Raw genomic sequence first — 18266 nt, forward strand, 5'->3', positions numbered from 1 at the left:
AGGCTGGTCTGCTCCTTGCAATCCTCCTGCCTCAGCCTCCCAATCCTCCTGCCTCAGCCTCCCAATCCTCCTGCCTCAGCCTCTCAATCCTCCTGCCTCAGCCTCCCAATCTGCTGGGAGTCCAGGTGTGCAGCACTGGGCCTAGCAGCCAGACACCGTTTAACTGAACTGGACTTCGGTACAGGGAGAGTCGGTCCCCGCCGTCACCTACACCGAGGCTGCTCATATTCCTCTAACTCAGGGAAGGAAAATACTTTCTCTCATAGTCACGGAGGAAGAGAGTTTCTCTCAGTGGGCCAACACTGCTTCTTTTTCCTTTCTCTCCTCCTTTTTTGGCTTCCCCTTTCCATGAAGGTTCTCTAGATGCATTTGCTCATCTTAAGATCCTGATGCTCATGTCTGTAGAGGCCAAGAGAACAGGGTGCCTATGAGAGCAAGCCACATGTGTGGTCTGGATTCCAGTCCTGTCTCCTTCCTCCTGACCAGCGGAATCAGTCAGCCTGAACTTCACCAAAGAGCCAGGCACTCGGACGAGCCATGTGCAGAGCAAATCCTGAGAGCGAAGACAGTTCTTGAGCAGCTAAGAGACTCCCTGGCCCTGACTGGCCTCACCCAGGTGCCCTGTCCTGGAAGGCCGGCCGGCTCCCTGTACTTTCAGTGACGCCACCAGGTGCTCTTCAAGAAGGGGCTAACATTTTTTTGCCAAAACCATCAACATTTGGGAGAGAGTGCCCACTTTTCCAAAGCCTCTTTAGTGCTAAGTGTGAAGATCTTCTGAATGATGTCTAATGCACGCGGGTTTCTCCTGGGGTGATGGGAATGTTCTGGAATCAGACAGCAGTGATGGTTGTACAACTGTGTGAGCTTACTAAACACACCACTGAATTCTGTGTGTTTAGGGTGACATTTATGACATGCGAATCACATCTTTAAAAAGAGCAGGGGCTTGGCCCTCTGAGACTGCCCAGCCGAGGCCACCAGGGCAAGCTCAGGTCAGTGCAGGCTTCTGCGGAAAGCTGCCCGCACCTCCCTGTTGCGCAGGCAGTAGATGACGGGGTTGCACAGGGGCGTGACCACCGTGTAGACCACAGACAGCACCTTGTTAAAGTCCATGGCTTCTGCACGGCTGGGGCGGGCGTAGATGAAGATGGTGGCCGAGTAGAAGATGCCCACCACCACCAGGTGCGAGGCGCAGGTGGAGAGGGCCTTGTGGCGGGCAGCAGCCGAGGGCATGCGCAGCACAGTCCTACCAATGGCCACGTAGGAGGCCAAGGTCATGAGGAGGCAACCCCACAGGATGACGATGGCGGAGATGAAGTCCACGAGCTCCGTGAGGGCCACGTGGGTGCAGGACAGGTTGAGCAGAGGGGAGACGTCGCAGAAGAAGTGGTTGAGCACGTTGGGGCCACAGTAGGACAGGCTGGCGATGCACGAGGTCTTGACCACCGAGACCAGCAGCCCCCCCAGCCAGGAGCTCAGGGCTAAGCCCCTGCAGACCTGGGGCCTCATGAGCAGCGGATAGTGCAGCGGGCGGCAGATGGCCACGTAGCGGTCATAGGCCATGGAGGCCAGGAGGATACACTCTGTGCCCACAAGGACTATGAAGAAGAACAGCTGGGTCATGCAGGCCAGGAAGGAGATGTGGTAGAGTCCATTCCACAGCCCCGCCAGCAGGCTGGGCATGGTGACGGACACGTAGCACAGCTCCAGGCAGCTGAGGTTGCCCAGGAAGAAGTACATGGGCTTGCGGAGCTCGCTGTGGCTGCAGATGAGGGAGACGATGACTGCGTTCTCCAGGAGGGTCAGCAGGTAGAGAGCCAGGAAGACGGCAAACAGGACGTCCCTGACACCCAGCCTGGTGGACAAGCCCAGCAGGACGAACTGCTGGACCCTGGTCACGTTGGCCAGCTCCAGAGACGGCTCCATCTGTGTGGAGACAAAAGAGATTGTCGACATCTGGTTCCTGGAGATGCATAGTGGAAACCAAACGGGGAGGCTGCTCAGCATGTGGGGACTCAGTGCCTTTCCAGTGTGTGTGCTGGGGCTGCTCAGCATGTGGGAACTCAGTGCCTTTCCAGTGTGTGTGCTGGGGCTGCTCAGCATGTGGGGACTCACTGCCTTTCCGGTCTGTGTGCTGGGGCTGCTCGGCATGTGGGGACTCAGTGCCTTTCCAGTGTGTGTGCTGGGGCTGCTCGGCATGTGGGGACTCAGTGCCTTTCCAGTGTGTGTGCTGGGGCTGCTCAGCATGTGGGGACTCAGTGCCTTTCCAGTGTGTGTGCTGGGGCTGCTCAGCATGTGGGGACTCAGTGCCTTTCCAGTGTGTGTGCTGGGGCTGCTCAGCATGTGGGGACTCAGTGCCTTTCCAGTGTGTGTGCTGGGGCTGCTCAGCATGTGGGGACTCAGTGCCTTTCCAGTGTGTGTGCTGGGGCTGCTCAGCATGTGGGGACTCAGTGCCTTTCCGGTCTGTGTGCTGGGGCTGCTCAGCATGTGGGGACTCAGTGCCTTTCCAGTGTGTGTGCTGGGGCTGCTCAGCATGTGGGGACTCAGTGCCTTTCCAGTGTGTGTGCTGGGGCTGCTCAGCATGTGGGGACTCACTGCCTTTCCGGTCTGTGTGCTGGGGCTGCTCAGCATGTGGGGACTCACTGCCTTTCCGGTCTGTGTGCTGGGGCTGCTCAGCATGTGGGGACTCAGTGCCTTTCCAGTGTGTGTGCTGGGGCTGCTCAGCATGTGGGGACTCACTGCCTTTCCAGTGTGTGTGCTGGGGCTGCTCAGCATGTGGGGACTCACTGCCTTTCTGGTCTGTGTGCTGGGGCTGCTCAGCATGTGGGGACTCAGTGCCTTTCCAGTGTGTGTGCTGGGGCTGCTCAGCATGTGGGGACTCACTGCCTTTCCAGTGTGTGTGCTGGGGCTGCTCAGCATGTGGGGACTCACTGCATTTCCAGTGTGTGTACTGGGGCTGCTCAGCATGTGGGGACTCAGTGCCTTTCCGGTCTGTGTGCTGGGGCTTTTCATTTTGTCCTTCTGGTAGAATCCCAGGACAAACTCTGAGCATGAGGCCTCGTGGCTTTTCTTATTAAACCTGTGACCTTATACAACGATTCAACCATCTGAACATTGGGAGACCAGCACTTGCTGCCCCTGAGTTTGTTATAATATACCAGGTGAAGTGACTGACGGCCAGCTGCTCTGCATGGGACGGAGGGTCACCTCTCCTCAGTCTGGAATCCGTGTGGTCTTTTAGATGCGTTTCTTTTGTTACGATCCAGGTATGAAACCCTCCCATAGAGCAACGTGGCCAGCTCCCTTGTCCCCAAATGCTTCCTTTTTTAGTGGAACTGCATCTTCCAGCCTTCCCTGTGTTGTGTCACCCAGGGGAGCACGGAGGCCGTGTCTGCAGAGTCACAGCAGGGTTCCCACACAGGCTGGCCTGTGCGGGCAGGAGGTGGGGACCCCGCGTCCTGTGCTGGTCTACGCGATTGTGTACATTTCCTGCTTTTCATGCTCTCCGTGCGGAGAGTGAGGCCCACAGAAGAAACGGGCATGTGGTCTCATGGAGAAACTTCTGTAGTGGACTGCGGCTCTGCAGGGCCTGCAGACAACCTAGCCCACCTCCTCAGGTCCATTCGGCCAGGCAGGCTGGGGCTCAGACATGTGTGTTCATTACCAGCAGCTGCACAGCCGAGAGGCAGGCCCGGGGGAGAGCAGGTGCCGGCCGTCCTCAGAGCTGGCCTGAGCCACTGCAGCCGCTCACCACACCTGAGCAGAGTGCAGCACAACAGCAGCGGACGGTTCTCTGCTCAGGGCTCAGGGCTCAGGGCTCAGGGCGGGTCCTCCAGTGACATGGCTGACCTCCCTTCACACGCGAGGCTTGGACGGTCCTCCTGAAGGTGGAGTGCCTGCCGGGATCCCACTCTGGTGAGGAGGACGGCAGGAGGATGAACTCAGGAGGCAGGCACAGGTGGGGAGGACGATGGCTTGGACGCCCGGGGTGGCCCCCTGGGGATGCGCTCTGACCGGACGCCTCTTCCCCGGGGCTCACGGCACCGTCTCTTCTCCGGGAAGCACTCAGCGGCCGGGTCCCTCCTCCTGCACCATCCTCCGGTTCTCCACAGGGATGGACGTTGCGCTCCCGAGGTGGTCAGCAGGAGGACCCGGGCATGCAGCTCTTCCTGGCCATCCGCTGCTGGACCAGCCTGAGGTCACGTCCAGACCCACCACCGACTGGGCCCAGGGTCCCCGGGTCTCCAGCCTGCACCTGCCCACCCGTGAGGTGTGGAGCCCTGAGCCCCTCTCCCCTCAGTCCAGGACGGGTACAATGCTGTCCTTGCCCTACTGCTGACGGTGCCCACTGTAGGCTGGAGCTAGGAGTGGCCTGTCCCCGCTCGGCTGGCCACAGAGAAGGTCGGGGGGAGCTCAGCCGAGCCCTCTCCCCGAGCAGGAGCCCTGGCTGCCTGTGAGCTGCTGGTCGGGGCTGAGCTCCTGGGAGCCCAGGGCACCTCCACAGGAGCCTCTGCTGCAGGTGGCCAGTCGAGACTGGGACATGAGCAACCTGCCCAGGACCCAGCGATGCCACAGGTGCAGAAGCAAACTGGCTCTCATTGAATAAAGACGCCTCCCCAAAATCCAAAATTCAGAACTGATCAAAAATTATTAAAAAAAAGAGTCACTTTTAGCACTTTCGAAATGACCCAAGAGCGGTTCTCTTTCAGCTGCATTCTTCATGTCAACTGACTCATTTGGAAATCCAACTGCATCCATCTGTTGTTTAGAATTATCAATAAAGAATCCATTTTTTACCCCAAGGCCAATTCTCTTTTAAAGTCTCAATTATTCAATAAGAAAAACAGTGATATTAGTTGGCTATGTTGAATATAAACAACTGAAAAATCTAGGCCAGATCCAAGCAGAATATTGCTGTCTTTAGATCATCTACCAGGGTGTGTGCATGTGTATGTGTGTACATGTCCTAGGAAAGTGACTTCTCTTTAACTATATGCTCTATTATCTTATCTCAACACACAAAAGCATTTTCCATGAAATTAGTATTCTAATAAATTTCTGTTAATAGCAGCTCGATTCACAATAGTAAGCTATGGAACCAACCTAGGTACACTCCACAGAAGAATGGATAAAGAAAATGGTACATATACACAATGAAATATTACTCGGTCATAAAGAAGAATGAAATTATGGCATTTGTTGCTAAATGGATGGAACTGGAGACTATCATGCTAAGTGAAATAAGCCAATTCCAAAAACCAGAAGGCCAAGCATTCTCTCTGATATGCAGATGCTGCCTCACAAAGGGGGGAGGTGGGGAAGAATAGATGTTCATCGGATTAGACAAAGGGGAATGGAGGCAGGGGTGGACGGATGGGAATGGGCTAGAGAGTAGAATGAACTAGACATAACTTTCCTATGTTCATATAGTAATACATGACCAGTGTAACTCCGCATCACGTTCAACCACAAGAATGGGATCTTAATTAGAATAAGCTATACTCCACGGATGTATAATGTGTCAAAGTACACTCTACTGTCGAGAAGATCTCAAAGAACAAATAAAAAATAAAAATAAAAAACAACAATGATGGACTTTATAAATGTGAGTCATTCATTGATCATTATTTTAAATACTTCCCCCGAACCCTAAAAATACCTCAAATTTAACAGTGATCCACTGTGTGGCTGTGTTTTTAATTGCATCCTCCCGATTACCTGCTGAGGACCAGGGTGCTATCCCGTGGCTCTGGTCTGGAGAGCCAGGCAGGGCGAGATGCGGGGGAGGCCTCACCTCACATCGCCCAGATACAGTGCAGCTGGGCTTTGGGCCCACGTCCACTGGAGAGCCCGGGCAGGGTCCTTCTGCCGCCGACAGCGGGAGCTCCCACCGACTGGTCTCTGACACTACAGGGGAGCTGTCCTCCTGGACCAGCTGTCCCTGTCCAGGCTCAGGCTGTGGCTAGGGCTCCATCTCCCCTCCGTGCCTCCCTGAGGACAGCCCTCCTCCGGGCCCGGCTCTGCCCCTCATTCTCCCCTCCACCCTTCCGATGCTCAGCTCCTCCCCGAGTCTTTTCCTGGGTTGCTCTTCCCGGCTGATGCTTTCAGATGCGATGAGGCACTCCTGGAAAGTCCATTCAAATACCTACAGGTGCACCCCAAGGGTCACCCCAGCACCTCGAGTCCAGCACCAGGGTGCTGAGAGCCAGTCCCACCTCAAAGCTTGCCCACGAACTACTCGTTGACACCTGCACTAGGTTCGAAGGTGAGGGCCGGTGAGCCTGGCTCTGCTGCCCAGGGGAGTTGCCTCCACATCCTTCCCAGCTCTGTCCCTCGAGCAGGCTACTGGACGCCTCAGATTCAGTGGACTTGCAGAGTTAGTGCTGCTCGCAGTCTGCCTGGCACGGAGGTGACTTCCCTGCTGAGGGAGGGAACACAGAGTCCTGGTGGCCAGAGGGCGTACTGGACTGGGCCTGGAACCCCTTGTCTGAAACAAAACCCAGACGTTTCCTCGTGAGGAAACAGACTCTCGACCAGAGGAAATCTTCTGTCGTCTTTAATTGCACTCCATTCCACAAAAGCTTATCCGGTAAGAGTTGTGGAGCGCCAGGGTCAGCGGGCACGCGGGCACGCGGGGCCTGAGCCGCAGCCTGGGGCCATCGGACGCTTGGGAGATTCCTGACCCGCAGACCCACTTCTCCTGCTCTTTTAAAGTGACTTTGTTTTATTTATTTATTTTTTACGTGCTGCTGAGGACCAAACCCAGAGCCTCACCTACTGATTTTTTTTTTTGGTTCATTTCTTTTTTTAAAGTTTTGATTCGTCCTTTCCAGTTACATATGACAGCAGAATGAATCTCGACGTACGCAGCATACCTGGAGTATAACTTCCCCTTCTTCCTCACCTACCCTTAGGTGACGAGTTTTCCTGAGGGAGAGTAGGTGCCGTGATAGCAGCCGTTGCGGGCTGGACTCGTAGGGATGGAGGAGAATCTCGGCTGAATGAGAGACTGAAGTCAGGCGGAGGGGCTCTCTCCCTTCCCCGCCTGCGGCCTCAGGAAGCCACGCCGTGAATGGCCGTGCGCACAGTGTGTGTGCCCCCACAGCTGTCTTCACAGCGGACACCCCCAAGCACTGAGCCAGCACCTGGTCTCCTCACCTGATGGAGGGAAGACGAGGGGCCCACTCTTTCTGCTGAAGTTGCACCTGGAGGAGACTCTGTGCCTGGGTGGACTCAGCTCCTGCCCAGAGGAGGGGAGAGTAGCCCTTCAGTCCTTGGAAGGAGCCGACCTGGGTCCTGAGGCAGGCACACACCCTCCCACCCCGCGTCTCCTCCTGCTCTGGCTCCTGGAGGTGGAACTGACTACCCATAGCAGGAGGAGGCGGGAGGCAAGCTTAAGCCAGAGCTCTGGACCTCGGAGACCCGTCCTGTCCCTGTGGACTTGCAGAAGAGGCGGGGTGGAGGGTTCTGCAGGGCTAGGGAGAGGTGCAGAGGAAAGGCCGCCTCTCAGCCACAGGCGGTCAGGTCGCCATGTATTGTAATGTCTTCCCAGACCCCAGGCCCTGTGCTTGGCGCCCGGGATGTAAAGATGGGCAGGAACCGCTCCAGCCTTCAGCTGGCCAGCACTGGCGTGGGTCAGCGTCAGTGTGGAAACACGTTCAGGGCTTGTTTTGAAAGGCACTCATGGAGCTGAGGGCCAGCACACATGCGGGCTCAGATGCGCTTCACCTTGAAAGAAGAGATGTAAAGAGACACTCCTGTGTTCACAGCGGTGTGGAGTCAAAAGCTGGAAGCAGCCCAGGTGCCGCGGAGGGATGCACGGTGGCACGGTATTCATCCTGAGGAAGAAGGAAATTTGACACAGTCACCAGGTGAAGGGACCCTGGAGACAAGGAGCACTTGATCTGGGTCTCCTGAAACCCACTTATGATCATCTCACCGTCAACAGGTGATAGAGCAAGCCACGTGAAGACGGACCGAGCCGCAGGCAAAGGGGATGCTCCCAGCTCTCTCCGTCGACCTTGGACCTGGGAGCACCTCAGCACTCCGACCGCGCCCGCCTTCCCGCATCTCCCGCTCCTTCTGACAGGGCTCACCCCCTCCCGGAACGTGTGAGACGGTGGCGTGACTTCACAGCAGTGAGCTGGCAGACAGGCCTCCTCAAATCACAGTCCCCCTTTTTCTGGGGGGTTAAAAGAAAAGAACCGACCCGTGCTAAGGAAATATCAGGGAACCTGATGCTGTGTTAGCTTTTCCCAGGGAGAACCTCCAAACAGTTGGGTCATATTTTCATACGTTCCATACTTTTGACATTTGGTTAAATAAAAAGAGACAAACAATGCCCCAGAAACATCAAGAAACCCAGAGTTACACAGGAACTTCCCTCACAAGAACTCAGAATCAAAATAACTGATATCCTCACTCCAGAGCCTCAGATTATCTTTATTGAAATTATTTAGTCTTAAAAAAGGAAATGTGGGACAATGTGGATGGACAGGTGGAGGGCCTTAATGCTGCGTGAGATGAGCTGCACAGAAGGGCGAGGGGCTTACATGCAGAATGCAGAGGCTGGACTGCCAGAACAGAGCTGGGGAGCCCGTGGGTAGGACGGGGAGACGGTGGGGGCCAAGGACGCAAGCTGCAGACACGGGCATGAACTAGACCTCTGTGCAGCGGTCCCTGTACCTTCAACACATACTGCAGAGCAGAACTCAGACCGAGTGGACCTTAAGTACCCGCACCCAGAGCCAGCCGCGGGAGGTGGTGCCCGCACACGCACATGGAATCGCCAAGCCTACGGACCAACGCGACGTTGTTGGCCATTATTCCTCAACTAAGTTAAAAAACTAGCAAAGCTCAGAGAGAATTTCCTCCGTTAACTTGATGCCTTTTATTAACTCACACAGGACCGATTTCTCTTCTGGTTTGTGGTACTTAACATGTATAACTTGGTCATACTTCATGTCAAAACACACAAATCTCTTCCCTTTTTAATAGCTCATGGTTTCTCCTGTAATCAATGTAATATAATATAGTTAAATCCAACCTTTTTCTTATTCATTTTTCTTTTTGGTACCAGGGATTGAACCCACTGTGCCACATCCCCAGCCATTTTATATGTTTTATTTAGAGACAGGGTCTCGCTGAGTTGCTTAGGGCCTCGCTAAATTGTGGAGGCTGGTTTTGAACTTGCGATCCTCCTGCCCCCCCCATCGGAGCCACTGGAATGACAGCTGTATGCCACCTTGCCTGGCTAATCCAAACATTTTTGATGGACATGGGGCTTCTGACTTTTCATTACACACAACGAGGCAACGAAGACCCTGTCCGTGCAACAGTTTGCTCTTGGGAACACGCAGACTCATACGCTGCCCCTTGTGAACTCAGCCGGGAAGACATTTTCTCTGGCCTCTCCTCTGGTCTCAAGGTCACTGAGGGCGTGGGGCGCAGGGGGAGTGCTGCCCCCAGGGAGCGCCCCGGCGGGCAGGCAGCGCCCTCACGGCCCGCAGAGCGTCCTGCGCAGCGCCGCGTGCACCTCCCTGTTGCGCAGGCAGTAGATGACCGGGTTGCACAGGGGCGTGGCCACCGTGTAGATGACCGACAGCACCTTGTTGAGGTCCATGGACCTGATGCGGCTGGGGCGGCAGTAGATGAAGAGGGCGGCCGAGTAGAAGATGCCCACCACCACCAGGTGCGAGGCGCAGGTGGAGAAGGCCTTGCGCCGCGCGGCGGCGGACGGCATGCGCAGCACCGCTGTGCCGATGGCCGCGTAGGAGGCCAGCGCCACCAGGAGGGTTCCGCAGAAGATGACGATGGCCGAGATGAAGTCCACCAGCTCCGTGAGGGCCACGTGGGTGCAGGACAGGTTGAGCAGAGGGGAGACGTCGCAGAAAAACTGGTTGAGCACATTGGGGCCGCAGTAGGACAGGCTGGCGATGCACGAGGTCTTTACCGCCGAGATCACCAGCCCCCCAAGCCACGAGGACAGGGCTAATCCCCAGCAGACCTGGGGCCTCATGAGCAGCGGGTAGTGCAGAGGGCGACAGATGGCCACGTAGCGGTCATAGGCCATGGAGGCCAGGAGGGTGCACTCTGTGCAGATGAGGGAGACAAAGAAGAACAGCTGGGTCATGCAGGCCACAAAGGAGATGTGGTAGGGTCCCATCCACAGCCCCAGGAGCAGGGTGGGCATGGTGACGGACACGTAGCACATCTCCAGGCAGCTGAGGTTGCCCAGGAAGAAGTACATGGGCTTGCGGAGCTCGCTGTGGCTGCAGATGAGGGAGACGATGACCACGTTCTCCAGGAGGGTCAGCAGGTAGAGAGCCAGGAAGACGGCAAACAGGACGTCCCTGACGCCCAGCCTGGTGGACAAGCCCAGCAGGACGAACTGCTGGACCCTGGTCACGTTGGCCAGCTCCAGAGATGGCTCCATCTGTGTGGAGACAAAAGAGATTGCTGAAAGTCTGGCGCATGAATAAGCTCAGTACTCCAATATGAGAAGGATGTTCTCATCGCCTGGAAACTAGTGACATTCCCAGCCCAACCTCTGCTGGAAACTGCTTGCTAAGAGCAACTCGGAGGAATGGGGACTTTTGAGGCACACTCTGTACATGGTCACTGTTTTTACTAAATCTCTTACCTGTGGAAAGAATTTCACCAAATGCAGCATGAGAGAACAACATTTCCCTTTCTTGAGGTGGTTTACTTAAGTGAAGCAATAAATGTCAAGTGTCTATAACAAATAAACACAAATTCTTTTCATTCTGAGCTTTGCAGTACATGTGTTCTTTCTAAATTATATAAAATTTCTTTTAAAACTCCACAAAGGAATTTAGTAGTATCTATAAATCCAGAGTAGAGCAAGACTGTTAGCTCTATTTTTCCAAAAACATGACTCTTATTGTGATTTTATTTTCTAGAATTATATTATACTGGGGGTCAGCAATGGTAATATCCAAGAAGGACAAGAAGTAGTTTTCTGTGTCATGGAAGATTCCCACAAAAACTGAAACAATGTTTAGCAGGAGGCCAGAAAATCGTGAAGTGTACCCAATCTTTGTGCTCATAGACACTCACATTATTTCCCTGTTACACTTGAGGAAGTCACAGTTCACATAGAAAATAATTTTATTTTTGTTTTGGTACTGGGGATTGAACTCAGGGGCACTTTACCAGTGAGCTACACCCCCAGCCCTCTTCTATTTTTTATTTTGAGGCAGGGTCTCACTAAGTTGCTGAGGCTGGCCTGGAACCTGTGATCCTCCTGCCTCAGCCTCCAGAGTTGCTGGGATTACAGGTGTGTACTACTGTGCCTGGCCTAGAAACTATTGATGTAAACCAGGACACACAATCTAATAATAAAACTTCCATAATTTGCAAGCTTTTTGTAAGTTCCAGGAGCCTGCCAAAAAACCTAGTGTTTTCTTTGACTTGGTCCCATTAGACAGATGGCAGGCTCAGACAGGCAAAGTCACCAGCCTGCCCGCACACAGCCAGAGAGTGAGGTCCGGAATGAACTGGACGAGCTGTCAGAGCCGGTGGGCTTCTGTTCCCGGCGCGCCAACTCAAGGTGGGGGATGTGGAACCCTGTCCCAGGTCTGGGACTGGAGCGCTGGAGCAGCCGCCAACACAAGTGCCCTCTCCTCAGTGCAGGCTAACGGCCCAGAATCCACTGGACGGCTCTGCTGAGCTCCTTCACCATGGGGCACTGGGAACACGGGACAGATGGTCACTGCTTGGGAAGAGGGACAACGGAGAAGCGAAGAAAGAGGGAGCAGCTAGGTGGGCTCTGCGGATGGCCCTGAGACGGGGAGTGGAAGAGTGATGGAGAATGCCAGTGTGAGCCGCGGGGACCACCTGCCGGGAGGGTGGGACCTCCTGAGGGGAGGGTGGGAGGCGGTCCAGCAGGAGGACCTGCTCAGGCTCAGGAGCCGCTGGGGCAGGAGCCGCTGGGGCAGGAGCCGCAAGTCTCCGCCCGCCTCTGCCCCTGCTGGGCTCCACGTCCTCTCTCCAGGTGAACCGGTTCTGCCAAGCAGGCCCCGGAGCCCAACACCCCCTCCCTCCCAGCAAGACCACCGCCTTGTGCAGCACGTGGCCCCCCCAGCTGCTCATTCTCCCCTGGGCCAGCTCAGGTGGGAGGTCACGGATTCCGCCCCCAGATCTGCGCCCGAGACCCTTGGATGAGCAGGAGCCCTTGGCTCAATCTTCCTACTCTGTCTCCCTCTCTCCCTCTTCCACCCCCCTGGTTCTTTGAAGGACCACTAAAATATGCTAAAATGCTGTCATTATTCTCACTTCACAAGGGAGGTGATGGATGCTCAGAAAGTCAAAGTGATTTGCACAGAGTCCTAGGGCATGTGAGGCAAAGGGGACAAATTCAGACTGGTGAGCCCGCGTTCAGCCAGCCCTCCAGGCACAGGTGGGTACCCGCCACCATGGAGATGATGGTGAGGACTTCTGGGTTCCTTCCCCAGCCAGCCCCTGCACACAGGCTTCCCAGTGAGCGCCCCGAATTCCTACAAGACCTCTGTGAAGGGGCTGGTGTCACTCCTGCTTTGTAGGTGGGGAACTGAGCTTGCGGAAATGAGCAGCTTCCCTGGGAGCAGAGCAGGAGCCAGCAGACCTGGGTGCAGACTGGGCTCCCCCATGTCCTGTGCCTGTCCTTCCTTTAGTTCTGGAAGAGTCTCCATCTCAGGTGTTTGAATAACAACTTGGACAAGCTAACGAGAACTTGAAATTGTTGCCGATTTTTCACGCCTGTTCTGCATGATCGTGCTGGCGCCAGAGGGTTTTGAGAAAGCTCTTCCTGCTCTACTGGCAGGGACTGTGAGGAGCACCATGCCTGTAAGATCCTTTGCCACCACCTTCTCGTCACAAAGGGTCAGAGCTTCCCGAGAAGCCAGATTTGGAGATGTGGGGAAGTGTTAGATCACAAGCTTTTGGAGAAAGGGTAAGGATTATGAGCTACTTAAGTCCTTGGGACATACAAGTTCTGCATCCGTTACTTCATTTATACACATTTGGGAGCTAAGGCTCAGAGAGCTGATCCAGAAGCCCACATTTTCCAGGCAACGATCAGAACCTGCTCTGTGATACCACTTCCTGTTGTAAATTCAGTCGTTCTTTGCACAGGCTTTGAGTCAGACAGGTGCAAGGTGCAGCCTGTGGTCTGTGTGGCTTCTGGTCCTTCCCTGATCTTTCTGAACAGTTTACAAATCAGTGCAGCAGGTATATTATCACTTTCCCCACAGGGCTACTGAAGGGAGTATAGCCACATAGTTGGTAGCTATAGTCTGAACTTGTATAAAAGTGCAGGTTGGTGCCAGTCCTGGAGGGTGGGCCTGTCCTTTGTCCCAGACCAGGACTCGTCCCCAGGCCTGGCTGGTGAAGCTGTTCTTTAAGCTGAGTAAACATGAACTTCTCAAGAAATTGGCTTTGGTACTCAGGGAGTAAGTCTCTGGCTCTCAGGTAGTGATGATTCATTCTCCGTCTCACCTGGACCCTGGTCTTCTTCCTGCCGTGTTCTGAGGAGCCTTCTGACCTCCGCCTCCTCCTTCCCCTCCTGAGATGCTGCGTCCCTGCCTCGGGTCTTCTTTCTTCTACTGCCCACATCCCCTCTATACTCATCTCTATTGTGAATACTTTTTAGGGTTTCCTAATGTGACCTGGAAGTTGAATGTACTGGGCTATCTGTAGAACTACCCAAAACTGCACCCCAAAGTTCAGCACCTTGAGCCCAAGAACTAAAAAAAAAAAAAATCAGAGGCTATTTCATCCTAAAATAGATCTGAGCTGTGAACTGCGAGCTGTGTGCTGTGTGCAAGTCCCGCTGGCAGGAAGGAGTGGAGCAGTGAACGAGATCTGGTGTCTGCTCCCGAAAGGCATTCGGGTCATGGTGTCTTCCAGATAGAGCCTTGAGCAGGGCTAAGCTCTTCATTCTTCAGCTTAGGACGTTCACAAGTAAGGATCCGGTCCCTCCTGAGTCACAGCCTCTCTCGGATGGAGGAGAGAGAACATGCTGGAGGCTGGAGCTCAGATGTCATTCAGAACCGGCGTCCTCAACAAGACCCAGAACCTCCCTCACGAGGAAGCAGCCTCACCTGGTAGAGGTCCCAAGGGGAGGTGGACTCCACTGAGCAGGGTGTGTAGGGAAGGACGCAGCAGTGGCACCGAGGACCGCGGCTTGGGCTCAGGTGCCGAAGGACTCTGAAGCCGAGTGGGATCTGTTTACGCCTCCTCTGCCGGTTCTGAGGGGGCGTGGCTGCTGCGTGCCAGACCCTCTGGTGGGGCACCAGGGCCAAAGGTCCCAGCTCTGAAGTCACAGGGGCACCGTCTCCTAGTCACATGGCCTTTACAAACCACCTCGCCAAGCTGTGGTCATTGCCATCATGTGAACCAGAGGTGCAGTTTGTCACCAGGTTCTCTGAGGCTTAAACTGATCAATATGTCCAAGTGGAGTCACTGTCTGCAGTGCCCGAGGTTTCTATGAAAGAGTTCCTTGTCTTCAACCCCCAGAGAACATCACCTGGTGTCCTCACCTGATGGAGGGAAGACGAGGGGCCCTCTGTTTCTGCAGATGCTGCACCTGGGGGAGACTCTGTGGCCAGGTGGACTCAGCTCCTGCCCAGAGGAGGGGAGAGTAGCCCTTCAGTCCTTGGAAGGAGCCGACCTTGGTCCTGAGGCAGGCACACACCCTCCCGCCCCGCGTCTCCTCCTGCTCTGGCTCCTGAGGTGGGACTGACTACCCACAGCAGGAGGAGGCGGGAGGCAAGCTTAAGCCAGAGCTCTGGACCTCAGAGACCTGCCCTGTCTCTGTGGACTTGCAGAAGAGGCGGGGAGGAAGCTCTACTGATGCTCTGCAGAGACTCAGGCAGGAAGGCTGCAGAGGACAGCTGTCTGCAAACCCCCTCAGCTGGAGTCAGCAGGCACTGACCGCTGTCCGCCCCAGTGCAAGGCTGTGTGCTCACAGCCTGGGGCATCAAGCGATGGGGACCAGTCCAGCCTTCAGGCATCCGCCCTGGGTGCAGGCAAGCATGCCGACCTGGAAGCACAGGGCACAGCTTGCTCTGAGAGGCCCTGATGGCACTGGGGCTCCAGGGAGGGCCTCTGGGCTACAGTTAGCATTACTGAAAACCACCCAAACGTAGTTCAGACACTCGAGCAGTCTCACAGGCCCCGCAGCCGTGAGAGGTGGGGGAGCCCCCGCCTACCAGCACTCGGGGCCTGCGAGTCTCAACGGGGGCCATCAGGTGTGCAGAGCCGTCCCGTCGTGTGTGGGATTCTCACTGAGTGCTTCTCGTGTTCTTGAGCCTTTGTGGAGGCTCAGATCAAGTGCCCTCCTCTGAGCAGCATTCACGCGAGTCAGTTAAATTCGACTCTGGCACACTGCCCGCGACACGAGCTTCATCATCACAGCTGGCTTTAGGTGCACGGTTCTCCGGCACCGAGGCCTTTACCACGATGGGCAGTGGTCACTCCACTCACTTCCGGAGTTTTCCAACCTGCACCACTGAAACTGTCCCCGCCAAGCCCTAGCTCCCGTTCCCTGCAGCTTCAGAGGCCAGCCACAGCCCTCGTGCTTTCCCTGCCATGAGCTCGGTGCCGTCACACTGTGTGAGTGGACAGTGCGGTCACTAGTGCAGGCTAGCCTCTCTCAGCCTGTGTCTTCCCTCCCGGTTCAGCCTTGTGTGGCGCGTGTCAGAATGGCCTTCCCTTCCCAGGCTGGGTAATATTCCCGTGTGTGTGCCATGTTCTGCTAGTCCATTCCTGCACTGATGGACACTTGGACTGCTTCCACTCTGGCCACTGTGCCACCATGAACACAGGGGTGCAAAAATCTGTCTCTGCTCTCGATGGGATGCATTTTCTGAGTCTCTAGTCTTTTCTTACTTCCTAGGCTTGTTTTTCTTTTCTTAGTTTTTAGACTTTTCTTATTTTTTTCTTTCAATACTGTCTGCATTTTATTTTAAATATTTTTACATATAGAATTTTATTGGCTCTTTTTGGTCACACATAGCCTCAGGATTTATTTTGACAAAAGCGTGGAATATAATCTGCTCTGATTCAGTTCCCAGTACCTCCCCTCCCCTCCCTTCCTCCTCCCTTTCCCTGTTCCCTTCCTTCTGCTCTACCGATCTTTCTCTTGTTTTTTCTTTTTGAAGTTTGCCTTCTTTTCTTATTTTTTGGTTTGCTTCACAAAGTGATATGGGTTGGAAATCTTCAATTAGTTTCTGAGTTTAATCCTGAGCAAATGATTCAATGCGTGGATGACGATGTGGGGCCAGGTTCCTCTGATGAAGAGAGAGGAGAACTCTGGGCTTACCCTGGGGTGTGGAGAGGCTCGGGTAGTGAGGGCGCACAAAGCCCTGTTGAGAAACGGCCAGACAGAGGCACGTGTGTGCTGGTGTGTTTGAGTGCACCCTGTCCTCACATGTTCACATGCATGCGAGTGCACATGCATGTAGCCACATGAACATGTGTGGTTGTAGGCACACATGCACACACACACCGTCTCTGGCCCCTGTAGGCCCAGAGCAATGACAGCCCAGGCACCGGAAGCACCCAGACCTGGTTCTCTGTGTCCAGCCCTTAGGGAGAGGAAGTTCTGACACAGGCTGCAACCTGTCCAAGACCACGGCGGACAGCTCGGAAAGAAGGGTTGGAATGAACGATCGCAAACAGCCATATGCCAAACTTGATAGCCAAAAGGAAATTAATCAAATTCCTGGAAACATACATCCTAGCAAGATTGACTCAGGAAGAAATAGGAAGAACAAATCCCACCAAGAAGTGGGAACCATGATCTAAACCATCCGCAGAGGAGAGGCTCAGGACCTGACGGTCTCCGGACTGGAGCGCACTGGAAGACCTGACCCCAGCCCTCACGTGCCTCCAAAAGGTGACAGCGGAGGGGCCTTCCAAACCCACGCAGGCCGGCGTCACCCAACAGAACCTGCTGCCCAGCACCCTGCTGAGCACAGACACCCAGCCCGGGAAGCACCACACGCAACCTCACCAGCACGCCAGGAGAGCGTGGGCGGTGGCCAGGGCCTGCCGGGGGCTAGTTCACCTTGAACATACACGAATCCGTCTGTGTGATGATGACAGAATGCAGACAAGAACCACATGATATCAGTAGATGCAGAAAAAGCATTTGATGAAGTTCAACACCCTTTCCGGACAGAGACGCTCAGAAATGTGCACAGAAGGAGCTCTTCTCAACCACATGCTTCAGAAGACCAGAGCTGACACGGAGACCAAGGCAGCCACCAGCCTTTCCTGTGGGACCTGCAACCGTGTGAGGACGTCCACTCTGGGAGTGCTGGGAAGGGTCGCCCGACCTGGAGCGGAATGAAGAGCGCCCAACTGCAAAGGAAGAAACCCTGATGAGAGAAGTCAGAGAGGGCACAGGGAGACGGAGGCACCTGGAGACGAACCAGAAGAAATGGTGTTGAAACTTCCACTTCTCACAGCGAGCCACCCATGCAGGGCAATACCTGTCAAGGTCCCAGTGACAGATTTCACAGGAATAGAAAAAATTCTAAGAACTCCTCCGGAGCCACAAAAGACTACAAGAGTCAAGGCCATCTTGAGAAGGGAGGCCAGGACGGGGGTGGCACTTCCTGGTTTCAGATTGCACTACAGGCTCTGTGCAGGAAACCGTCCACCAGGAGCAGAATCAGGCTCGGCTGAGCCGTGGGACTTGGAAGTCTGACCTCCAGGAACTGGCAGTTGCGAGACTGTTCCAGATCGCCAGGGGTGTGCGCCTTCTGTGCACAGGGGCTCACCCCTGGGAATGTGCTGGTCCTGCTGGGATGACCTGGAGTGAGTGGCTCCCCAACTCCACCCATCCTGTCCTTCAGAAGCAGCTCCTCCTGGGCCCCTTCACCTGCAGGACTATAAACAGGGAAGGTGGGTTCCCCATCTTGGGTAGAGCCAGATCTGTCATGGCTCAGTCCGTCACGCCCCCTTTGATTTAAAAAAGGTCATTGTCTCCTGTGGCTATTCTATTAAATGGGTTTCTCAGTGGTTGATCTACAGCCGGCTCATCCCTCCCACGGAAACCTTTTCCCTCACCCCGCTGGGCTGGAAGACACCCTATAGCTCTGGCCAGCAAAACAGTATGACATCTGTCCTTAAGGGGAGTAACAGCCCGAGCACCCCTAGGCAGGGACACTCAGTGACTTTTGACAAGGGCCCTGAGAAGGACGGTGTCTTCGGCCCTACTCCCCAGGTCAACAGGAGAGCAGCCCAAGTGCCCCGTC

General features: G+C 54.9%; 2 protein-coding genes across 2 annotated transcripts; both read right to left on the bottom strand.

Annotated features, from left to right (window-relative positions):
* Nucleotides 1-993: 993 nt before the first annotated feature.
* On the bottom strand, nt 994-1941 carry LOC124966758 (olfactory receptor 5). Its single transcript, XM_047528414.1, has one exon. It carries the CDS (start codon nt 1924-1926, stop codon nt 994-996), a length of 933 nt encoding a protein of 310 aa, XP_047384370.1. The 5' UTR covers nt 1927-1941.
* A 7555-nt stretch (nt 1942-9496) lies between these two features.
* On the bottom strand, nt 9497-10450 carry LOC124966756 (olfactory receptor 5-like). The gene has a single exon (XM_047528412.1). The coding sequence runs from the start codon at nt 10433-10435 to the stop codon at nt 9497-9499; it is 939 nt and encodes a 312-aa protein (XP_047384368.1). The 5' UTR covers nt 10436-10450.
* Between the last annotated feature and the right edge of the window lie 7816 nt (nt 10451-18266).

The sequence above is a fragment of the Sciurus carolinensis genome, chromosome 16, assembly GCF_902686445.1.
Source record: "Sciurus carolinensis chromosome 16, mSciCar1.2, whole genome shotgun sequence".
In the NCBI taxonomy this organism is placed as follows: domain Eukaryota; kingdom Metazoa; phylum Chordata; class Mammalia; order Rodentia; family Sciuridae; genus Sciurus; species Sciurus carolinensis.

Excerpts from the sequence above, each read along its gene's own strand:
- LOC124966758 (XM_047528414.1), bottom strand. The coding sequence starts at position 1,926 with ATGGAGCCGTCTCTGGAGCTGGCCAACGTGACCAGGGTCCAGCAGTTC.
- LOC124966756 (XM_047528412.1), bottom strand. The coding sequence starts at position 10,435 with ATGGAGCCATCTCTGGAGCTGGCCAACGTGACCAGGGTCCAGCAGTTC.